Genomic DNA, 11,238 nt, shown 5'->3' on the forward strand with positions numbered 1-11,238 from the left:
CGGCGTGAGTAGCTGCGGGGCTGGTGAAGCGGTGGTAAGCTTGGTAACGGCCTAATCAGGTGAGCGGGCACTACGGTCGTCGGCTGGAGTAACAGAGGAGACCTTTGGGGTTGCCTAGCGAGAGGAGGGGGAGCGGCGGTGGGTACCGGTGAGGCGGAGCAGGCTAGGGCTGGCGGCGGATGCGCGGCGTTGGGGCTGCGCCCCTGTGTCCAGGTAGCGGCGTCCGGGCAGCGCGTTCCCGAAGGGGGTTCACCCCGCACCACTCGCCTCCGGGGCCTGAACGTTCCGCTTTGCTGACGGCACCACCGTCGTCCGGGGCATCGGGCGATTTTGCGGTGGTCGGGACAGCAGAACTTCACGGGAGGACCGCGGTGGGACCCGTCCCCTTTCGGCGTGGGTGTGCACTGTGCGCCCGGATATTGGGTATGAAAGTGGCACCCTGAGCACTGGAAGTTTCTGGTTGCCTGTCCGAACCCCAGCCTCTTTGTAGGTTCCGTGGAAGCAGCTGGGCCTGAGAGAACCGCAAAGAGGATGGGTGAGATGGAAAAGCTTCTAACCCGACAGCATCTCACTGGCTTGCTGCGCTTTTATTTATATTTTTGAGTCCTCAGCAAAGCATTGTACTAGTTTTGTTTTTGTGTGAGGTGTACACATAAGATCAAACATGGGCCCTGCTCAAGGAGCTTCAACTTAGTTTAAGTGTAGTGGCTAGGGGGTTAGAAGACCTAGCTGCGTCGGCAACTGTCTAGCTCTTCCTTTTTCCTTAGTGAGATAATTCTAACTGTTCTAAACCAATCCCTTTTCTAATTCCTCTCTCTCCCTCCCTTCTTACTTTCCTCCCCTTCCTCTCTGGTGTTGACTCTCCTCCCACTTTTTTGGAGACTTTGCCCCACCACTCATCCTCTTTACTGTATCTTTTCTTTTTTTTTTTTGAGTTGAAGTCTCACTCTGTCACCCAGACTGGAGTGCAATGGCCGCTCCCGGCCACCGCAGCCTCGACCTGCTGGGCTCCGGCGATCCTTCCGCTTCAGCCTGCCAAGTAGCTGGAACTACAGGTGCGCGCTACCACGCCCGGCTAATTTTTGATTTATTGTAGAGATGAGGTCTCACTAAGTTGCCCAGGCGGGTCTCGAACCCGCGGCTCAGGCACTCCGCTCACCTCGGCCTCCCAAAGTGCTGGGATTGCAGGCTGAGCCACCGAGCCTGGCCTCTTTTTTGTTTTTCTTTCTTTCTTTTTTTTTTTGAGTCGGAGTCTCTGTTGCCCAGGCTGGAGTGCACTGGCACGCTCACAGCCATTGCAGCCTCGACCTACTGGACTTAGTTGATCCTTCCACCTCAGCCTTCCAAGCAGCCGGAACTGCAGGCACGTGCCACCATACTCAGCTAATTTTTTTTTTTTTTTGAGTTGGAGTCTCACTCTGTCACCCAGACTGGAGTGCAGTGGCATGTTCCTGGCCACCGCAGCCTAGACCTGCTGGGTTCCGGCCATCCTTCCATCTCAGCCTTCCAAGTAGCCGGAACTACAGGTGTGTGCTACCATGCGCAGTTAATTTTTGATTTATTGTAGAGATGAGGTCTTGCCAAGTTGCCCAGGCTGATGTTGAACCCGCAGGCTCAGGCAATCCACTTGCCTCGGCCTCCCAAATTGCTGGGATTACAGGCTGAGCCACCGAACCTGGCCATTTAAAAAATTTTATTTATTGTAGAGAGGTCTCGCCATGTTGCCCAGGCTGGTCTCGAACCTGTAGGCTCAGGCAATCCTCTCACCTCGGCCTCCCAAAGTGCTGGGATTATAGGTGTGAGCCGTGGTGCCCGGCCATGTATCTTTTCTTTCTTCCTCTTCCCCCCTACTATACTTAAGAACAATTTTTACATTATTAAAGGCTAATTTACTCTGTTCTCATATAGTCTCATTTACTTAGAGCATTTCATTTCCACACATTTTTGTCCCATTAATACGCTCAAGATTTTTTTTTTTTAAATAGAAACGACTCCAACTCAAAATAAAAAAAGAAAGGAATCACTGTGTTGCTCAGGCTGGTCTCAAACTTCTGGGCTCAAGCAATCCTGCCTTGGCCTCCCAATGTGCTGGAATTACCATGCTGGAATACGGATGTGAGCCACCAGAGTCAGCCTTTTTCCTTCCTTGTGTATAGCCTTTCCCTCAGTGGTATTTGGCATCACTAACCTCTCTCACTTTCTTAAGCTTATTTTTTCTGATCTTCTGTGACAGTACACTCTGGGTTTTCCTCCTATTTGTCTAGAATTGGCTAATTTTTCCTATATTGCCATTTCTTCCTCTGTTGCTTCCCCAAATGTTAGTGTTCTCCAGGTTCCCCTCCTTCTCTCAATATGAGAATGGTTAAACTTGGCCAAATCCATGATTCTGGCTTCCACCTTTATGCTGGTGACTCTCAAATTAATCTCAAGTACTATATAATTACCTGCTGGCTACCCCCTCTCCTGACATTCCATAAACATTCAAATTCAACATATCCCAAACTGAAATAGTCTAATTTTCCATTTGCCCTGCAACTCTGAAACCTTTTTTGTTTGTTTAATTGTGTTTCTTAACTCAGAAATGGTGTCATTAATCTTACCAGGCTCTCAAGCCACAAATCTAGGCTACTATTTGAGTCTTTCTCTGCTCTTCAACTCCTTAATCTAACCAGTCATCAAATCCTTTTTATTTTACTACATTGATACCTTCACACAGCTTTCAGAATATAGGTCAGATCTCATGGCCTGGCGTTTCAAGATCTGTCTAACCTCTAACCTTTTCTTTCTTCATATCCTTTCATAGTCCCTCATTCTACTCACTACTCTCTGTTAATTACTTGACTGGCCTCTTTTGAAACTCATGTAAAGCTTCCAACACTTCAAGGACTCCTTGACTCCTCCACCCTACCATCTGATTTATGCTTACCATTTGTGGTCAGTTCATAGCTGTGTACATACCCCTAGCACAGGCTTCTCAACCAGAGGCTATTTTGCCTCCCAGGGGACATTTGGCAGTGTCTGGAAGCATTTTTGGTTGTCATAATACAAGAGAGAAGGAATAATATTGACATCTAGTCAGTAGACGACAGAAATGTTACTAACCACCCTGTAACACACAGAACAGCAAATGATTTTTTACAATGAAGAATTTTTTTAGCTCAAAAAAATAGTAGTCCCAGGGTAGAGAATTCTCACTTAATATTTTGTTATTCAGTACTTTGATTAGTTTGTTTTTCTTCTCCACTAGACAAAGGACCATGTCTTATTTGTTTTTGCATTCCTAAATCTTGATACAGGGCCTTTCACATAGTAGAAGTTCAGTAAATGTGGAAGAAAAAGGAACAAAGAGGTAATTGGAATATAGTTATAAATTCTAGAAATAAGATGTCTGTTACTATAAACTACTTGCTAGTTTCAGTGATTTTTCTTCCCATTGCCTTTCATTCATGTTGCATTTTGAGGTTGCCCAAACTTGTCAGCTTATCTTGTATTTGTTTATTCAGCAAATGATGGACTCACCAAAAAATATTTCATTGATTTTTCTTTATTCAGCATCACTTTTTTCAGCTGTCTTCTGTCCTTGTATTGTGGCCATATATGAAATAGCGACAAATTATTAATTAGTTAGGTTCTGGAAAATTAAACCAAATAATCCTGTTTAATTCTTATCAGAAGTTGGTTGTTCACAACTCCTCAGGTCATAATGACTTCAGCAAACAAAGCAGTGGAATTACAACTACAAGTAAAACAAAATGCAGAAGAATTACAAGACTTTATGAGGGATTTAGAAAACTGGGAAAAAGACATTAAACAAAAGGATATGGAACTAAGAAGACAGAATGGTGTTCCTGAAGAGGTAAATTAAGAATTCCTTTTTTAAAAAATTTATTTTAAAGATGTGGGGTACAATTCAGGATTAGATATATAAGTGGTCATCGTACAGGTAAAGTTTGGGCCTCCCTTTGGTCCCCACTTTGCCTGGTTTGAGATCAGGAACCCTTAATGATGTTGTGTCATCCTTCTCTCCCTCCCACCTTGGCAGTATCCTGCTATTGCCAATCCCTTTCTTAAAGTATTATGGTAAACGTTCAGGGTCCACTTATGAGTGAGAACATGTGGTACTCTGTTCTTTGTTTCTGTGATAGATCACTGAGTGTGATAGATGAGAATTCCTAATTAAGCATCTATTCCTAATTAAGCATCTAGCAAAATGATATTTTAAAATAAAGTATGACTTTTTTTTTTTTTTTTGAGTCTTAATCTCACCCTTGTTGTCCAGCCTGGAGTGCAGTGGCATGCTCACGGCTGCTATAGCCTCGACCTGCTGGGCTTAGGCGATCCTTCTGTCTCAACCTTCCAAGTAGATGGAACTACAGACGCACGCCACCATGCCTTGCTAGTTTTTGTGATTTATTGTAGAGACAAAGTCTCACCAAGTTGCCCAGGCTGGTCTTGAACCTTTGGGGCTCAGGCAGTCCTCTCGCCTTGGCCTCCCAAAGTGCTGGGATTGCAGGCTGAACCACTGTACCTGGCCAAGTATGACATTTTTAAGTGCTTTGTGAAAATACTGAAAATGAAGTGATTTGCTTTACTACCAACATTTTTAGAAATTCTGCTTTTTAAAAAGTCTTGTGGTCAGGTGTGGTGGCTCAAGCCTGTGATCCCAGCACTTTGGGAGGCTGAAGTGGGAGAACTGCTTGAGCCCAGGAGTTTGAGACCAGTCTAGGCAGCACAATGAGACCTTGCTTCAGGAGGTTGCAGCTGCAGTGAGCCCAAATCTCATCACTGCACACCAGCCTGGGCAACAGACTGAGACTCTGTCATAAAAAAAAGTCTTTGTAATAGTTATACTAACTATTTTATTTATTTTTTATTTTTTTGAGTGGGAGTCTCACTCTGTTGCCCAGACTGGAGAGCAGTGGCACGCTTCTGGCCACCGCAGCCTCAACCTGCTGGGCTCCGGTGATCCTTCCGCTTCAGCCTTCCAAGTAGCCAGAACTACAGGCGTGTGCTACCATGGCCAGCTAATTTTTTATTTGTTGTAGAGATGAGGTCTCACTAAGTTGCCTGGGTGGGTCTCGAACCTGCGAGCTCAGGCATTCCATTTGCCTCTGCCTCCCAAAGTGCTGGGATTACAGGCTGAGCCACTGAGCCCAGCCATGTATTAATTATATTAAGATAGCCGGGCTCGGTGGCTCAGCCTGTAATCCTGCACCTTTGGGAGGCTGAGGTAAGTGAATTGCCTGAGCCTGTGGGTTCGAGACCTGCCTGGGCAACTTGTCAAGCCCTCATCTCTACAATAAATAAAAAATTAGCTGGGCGTGGTAGCGTGCACCTGTAGTTCCAGCTACTTGGAAGGCTGAGGTGGAAGGATCGCTGGAGCCCAGCAGGTTGAGGCTGTGGTGGCCGGGAGCGGCCACTGCACTCCAGTCTGGGCGACAGAGTGAGACTCCAACTCAAAAAAAAAAAAAAAAAAAATTAAGATATTCTAAGGCTTAGTGAATAGTTACTGAAAGGATGATCATGTGATAATACTTAAAGGTAAATGAATAGCATCATAAAATAGAGTTGTGTATGTGTATAAAAATATGTATAGTTATACGTATATAATTATATATTAACATACCATATTGGCATAAAAATGCAGAAAGTACCTGAGTGCAGCCAAACGTTTTTCTGGAAGCTACAATTTAAGAATGGCTAGGTTTTTCATACTGAGCATAATCATGTGGAGGTAGTTTGGTTTGCCTTTGTGCTACTGCAATTCATTGAACTAAGGCTGACGATTAGGTAGTTGTTGAAATTTGAATTTAGGATTGCAAATTAAAGGTATAGTTAGAATTTCCGGGTTAATACTTTTTCTTGTGACTGAACAATTTTCAACATTCTTCAAAAGGTGAATTAGATTTGTCAAGCATAATTATTATCATAACTGAAGATGGTAAATTGGTATTTTTAAGCTCTTGAAAAATTAAATTTAAAAATTACTTCTTGAAAATATAATGTAATGAGAGTTGTAAACATAGCTAGTTATACAAAGAGTAATAGAGCAGAGTACTTAAAACTGTGGGTCTTTTCCTCCGTAGAATTTACCTCCTATTAGAAATGGGAATTTTAGGAAAAAGAGGAAAGGCAACACTAAGGAGTCTTCCAAAAAAACCAAAGAGGAAAACACAAAAAACAGAATAAAATCTTACGATTATGATGCATGGGCAAAACTTGATGTGGTAAGTTAATCTAGGTGTTTACTTCTTACTATCTGAATACAATTCTCTTGGAGTTAGCTGATAGTCATGGGTTAAATGAAAAATAATGATAAAGTTCTTATGGCTTGTGTCTTTCTCTTATAGACTGTTTTATGTGGAATAAAAATATAATCACATAGCTCTTTAGTTAACTTGATTTTTTTTTCCCTGCAGTCCTCTTTCAATGGTAGCTTAAACAGCCAGGATTTTATTCTTTTTTCTTTCTTTCTTTTTGCAAAAATTACTGTCTTTTTTTTTAATCCATTGTACTCGTCCCAGTTTCTCCCAGTGGTTGCATGCTACTTAACTGTAGTACAGTATCAAAACTAGGAAATTGACATTGTACAGTGAGTTCATATTTCTGTTATTTTATCCATGTGGAGGTTTGGGTAACCATCACTGCAATTAAGGTATTTTCAGAAATATTGTATCACCACAATGATCCCCTTTGTGCCACCCCTTTATTATTGTACCACTTCCTCTCCCCCACTTTCTCTAACCCCTAAATAGCCAGAATTCTAAGATACTCTCAGAAAAGAATGACTCTGCAGATGTCTCTTACTATAGACTAAAGGACAAGTAGAATGCTGCTAAAAGAGAATGTCTTGGCCGGGCTCAGTAACTCAGCCTGTAATCCCAGTACTTTGAGAGGCCGAGGTGAGTGGATTGCCTGAGCCCATGAGTTCGAGACCCACCGGGGCAACTTGGCGAGACATCGTCTCTACAATAAATCAAAAATTAGCCAGGCGTGGTACCACGTGCCTATAGTTCCAGCTACTTGGAAGGCTGAGGTGAAAGGATTGCCAGAGCCCAGCAGGTCGAGGCTGCGGTAGCTGGGAGTGTACAACTGTAATCCAGTCTGGGAGACAGAGTGAGACTCCAACTCAAAAAAAAAAAAAAAAAAAAGAGAGAGAATGTCTTTGTGTCTAGTCTTAGTGCTGGGGCTGTGTGACAATATAAGTGGGCCTATCTGGATCCCGGGAAGGTGGGCTTCACCCTTATAAACAGACTTAGTGAATGTCCTTCCATCTCCCACATGTGACACACAGTGTGCTTGGAAAATTTCCATGAGTGCTCTAGAAGCCTTTCCCCAGTGCCCCAAGCAGCCAGTGTCACGTCAGTCTGTGAAAGAGAACCTGCTGACCAGCTCTATTCTAGACTCTGACCCACTTTAAGCGTTGGTTTGGTTAGGAGTGTGTGTATTGAGGGTGTGATAACCAAATTTGGAATATATATTCCTTATAGTCTTTTAAAAAGTTTTGATTATGTAATAAATATTTGATTTTTACCAAATCATATATGGAGATATGTCCTTTAAAACATAATAATAAAATGAATCCATGAGCCCTCATTTAACTTAGATAATTTTTCTAATACTGTTGAAGCTACCAGTGTGTTCCTTTCCTATTGCATTTTCTTTTCTTACCTCTACCTCCACAGGCAACCACTATTCTGATTTCTATGTTTATTATTTTCTTTGCATTTTTCTGTTTTTGTTTTTACTGAGATATACCATACATAAAGTCTAAAAATCCTAAGTGTACAGCTTCCTGAATTTTTACTCATGTATACAACTGTGAAACCACCATCCAGGTCAAGAGTTAGAGCATTTCCAATATCTCAGTAACCACTATTCTCACCTCTTACTCTGTAGATCAGTTTTGCAGTTTCATATAAATACATTATTCATTATGCACTGCTTAGTCTTTGGCTCCTTTTGCTATCAGTATCTGAGATTGATTCATATTGTAAGTAGCAGTAGTTCTCTTTTATTGCTGACCAGAATTCCACTGTGTGAGTATATCACAATTTGTGTGTCCATTTTCTTATTGATACACATTTGGGTTGTTTGTGGTTTGGAGCTGTTATAAGTAAAACTTTTGTGAACATTCTTGTTCTTGTCTTTTGATAGACATAAGCAACAAGAGGAGGTTTGTAAGGTTATAGTTTTGCATACTTTTAGCTTTAGAAGATACTGTCAAACAGTTTTCCAAACTATTTCTGTTGTATTTTTCTTAATGAAACCAAGGCTAATTAACTCAAGAGAGAGTTGGGACTGTTATTTAAATAGTTTGCCATCTGCTTCAGTATAAGAGAAGTAAAATTTTGGATTTTTAATTTACTGCTGTTGGAAACAATACTTTCTGAGCATATAATTTATTCTCAACTGAGTATTATATAGTCTGCCTTCATTTTTTGTGACTTCTTATTATATAACCTATTCTTAGTAATCTTCATATACCTTTTCCTAAAAGGCATCATCTCAGATGATTTCTCCAGTCTTTTACCCATTTAACAGATACTGACTGAGCTCCTGCTGTGTGTGAACAATGCCATCATGATTATACTGCATTGCTGGCGATTTCATTTCAGTGTCTCTATACAAGATGCGGGTGTTTACTTACTACTCCATTCTAGTTCAGATCTGAGCAGCTTCATTAGTGTTTTGCTGCTATTAGTTTTCTACACATGTCAGCACAAGGTTAGATGATCTTGACCACAGCGTTGGGAGGCTGGTGGTATTTCTAGAATCTTCATACTAAAATGCAGCTAAATTTCAGTCCATGTTTTAATGCTTATTCAATGAAACTAAGCATAGATTTTATTTTGTTTTTACCAAAAATTTGTTTTTCTTGTGTAAATGACTTAAAATTGTGTGCTAAATGCAAAAGGATTTTGTTTATATAATGATTAAATTTTGTGTTTAAATCTACTCTAATGATTTCTAATATTCACTGATTTAAAATATCTTACTAAAAAGCATTCTTTTATTGTATATGATAAAAAATATGATTTAAAAATCCTGATGGGGTATGTGAAATTATTTGTTACCAAGAAAGGAGTGTGAGGTTGGGAACTTCTGGACCAGCATATTATATTTTTTCTTTGGTAGAGTCTACTATATTTTATATACTGAGAGCTAGCATAATACATTGATTAAGAGCTGTTAGAGGGCTGCCCGGGTTCAAATGCTGACTTGGCCACTTACTAGCTGAATAACCTTGAATGAGTTAACTAACTTCTGTATTTTAGTTCCCTCAATTGAAAAACATGGATAATTTTGCCTACCTCATAGATCATTGTAAAGACTAGAAGTTAATGTGCTCCAGAAATTGGAACCATTTCCACTGAAAACAGGAATAATACAAGGATGCCCACTCTCACCCCTCCTTTTCAACATAGTTTTGGAAGTCCTGGCTAGAGCCGTCAGACAAGAGAAGGAGATCAGGGATATCCAAATAGGAAAAGAGGAAGTCAAGTTATCCCTCTTTGTAGACAACATGATTCTATACCTCGAAAACTCAAGAGAATCTGTCAGAAACCTCCTTGTACTGATAAAGGATTTTGGCAGAGTCTCAAAGTATAAAATCAGTGTGCACGAGACAGTCACATTTCTGTACACCGGCAACAAAGAAACAGAAACCCAAATAAAAAGCATAATCCCATTCACAGTAGCCAGAAAAAATATCAGATACCTTGGCATCTTCCTAACCAGAGACGTGAAAGACCTTTACAATGAAAACTACAAAACACTGCTCAAAGAAATAAAAGATGACACAAATGGAAAATATTCCATGCTCATGAATTGGAAGAATCAACATTTTTAAGATGTCCATCCTTCTCAAGGCAATCTACAGATTTAATGCAATACCCATTAAACTGCCAGCAGCATTCTTCTCAGACCTGGAAGTGAAAATACAGGAATTCACATGGAAACAAAAACAACTACGAACCCCCAGAACAATCCTCAGCAAAAAAAAAAACACCAAAAAACAAAAACAAAGCAGGAGGTATCACCCTCCCAGACTTTAAACTTTATTATAAAGCTACAATAGTAAAAACAGCCAGGTATTGGTACAAGAGCAGGCATATAGACCAATGGAACAGGATAGAGATTCCAGAAGCAAAACGTTAATTTATCAACCAACTCATCTTCGACAAAGCCCCCACCACCGATGGGAGAGAAGAACCTATTCAGTAAATGGTGCTGGGAAAACTGGCTGACCACATGCAGAAGATTGAAACAAGATCCCTACCTATCATCATACACAAAGATCAACTCTAAATGGATCAAAGACCTAAATGTAAAACCTCAAACTATAAGAACCTTAGAAAATGCAGGAGATACCCTTATGGAAATTGGAACTGGCAACCAGTTCCTGATCAAAACCCCAAGCACCCATGCCATAAGAGATAAGATAGACAAGTGGGACCTCATCAAACTGACAAGCTTCTGCAAAACCAAAGAAACCAGCAAGAGAGTGGGGAGATAGCCCACAGACTGGGAAAAAGTATTTGCTAACTGTATGTCAGACAAAAGCCTAACATCTGGGATCTACAAGGAACTCAAACATGCCGAAAAGAAAAAACAAAGTGGGCAAAAGATATGACTAGCCACTTCTCAAAAAAAAAAAAAAAAGTACGAGCAACCAAAAGATACATGCAAAAATGCTCAGTCTTACTAGTCATCAAAGAAATGCAAATTAAAACTGCACTGAGGTACCACCTAACTCCAATCAGGATGGCTATCATCAATAACTCAAAGAACAACAGATGCTGGAGAGGATGCAGGCGAAAAGGGAACACTTTACACTGTTGGTGGTAGTGTAAACTAGTATAGCCTTTAAGCAGTGCTAGTTAAGCAGTTTTTATTGTTTTAAAATAAGGATGAAAAAAACACCCTTTCTCTGCTACTGGGTGTTAATTATTTTAGCCTAGGGTTATTTGCAAATTTTTGTGGTCAAGTCATAATACTACACTGCTAGTAGTTTGCGATTTAGGAGTGGCTTATAAATGCTATTGGCTTAGTTTATTTTTTGAGTTCAGAGATTCTTTAAGTGGTTTAGATCTTGGTTTTCTAAACAAGGGTACCTTTTCTCTGGATGTAATCCAAACAATGAGAGGTTATTTGGATAGCTTTATAGGGCTGTAGGTCCTTAGATTGTAACAATTTGATTTCTTTTGAGTGCTTCTTTTTTAAATATGCCTCTTC

At 40.6% G+C, this 11,238-nt stretch overlaps 1 protein-coding gene across 3 annotated transcripts in view; it reads left to right on the forward strand.

Annotated features, from left to right (window-relative positions):
- RPAP3 (RNA polymerase II associated protein 3) overlaps nt 1–11,238 on the forward strand; it is a 36,969-nt gene continuing 25,731 nt past the window's right edge. Inside the window, exons 1-3 of one of the 3 annotated variants that reach the window (XM_008053739.2) lie at nt 1–59; nt 3,698–3,856; nt 6,087–6,227. In XM_008053739.2, coding sequence (XP_008051930.1) covers nt 3,704–3,856; nt 6,087–6,227 — 294 coding nt within the window. In that variant the 5' untranslated portion in view covers nt 1–59; nt 3,698–3,703. Of the gene's footprint in view, nt 60–3,291; nt 3,350–3,697; nt 3,857–6,086; nt 6,228–11,238 lie in introns of those variants that run through there. The other 2 variants (XM_008053740.2, XM_021710307.1) reach the window with 2 other exon arrangements.

Source organism: Carlito syrichta, unplaced genomic scaffold (genome assembly GCF_000164805.1).
Source record: "Carlito syrichta isolate Samal-C Ts95f unplaced genomic scaffold, Tarsius_syrichta-2.0.1 Scaffold288413, whole genome shotgun sequence".
NCBI lineage: Eukaryota > Metazoa > Chordata > Mammalia > Primates > Tarsiidae > Carlito > Carlito syrichta.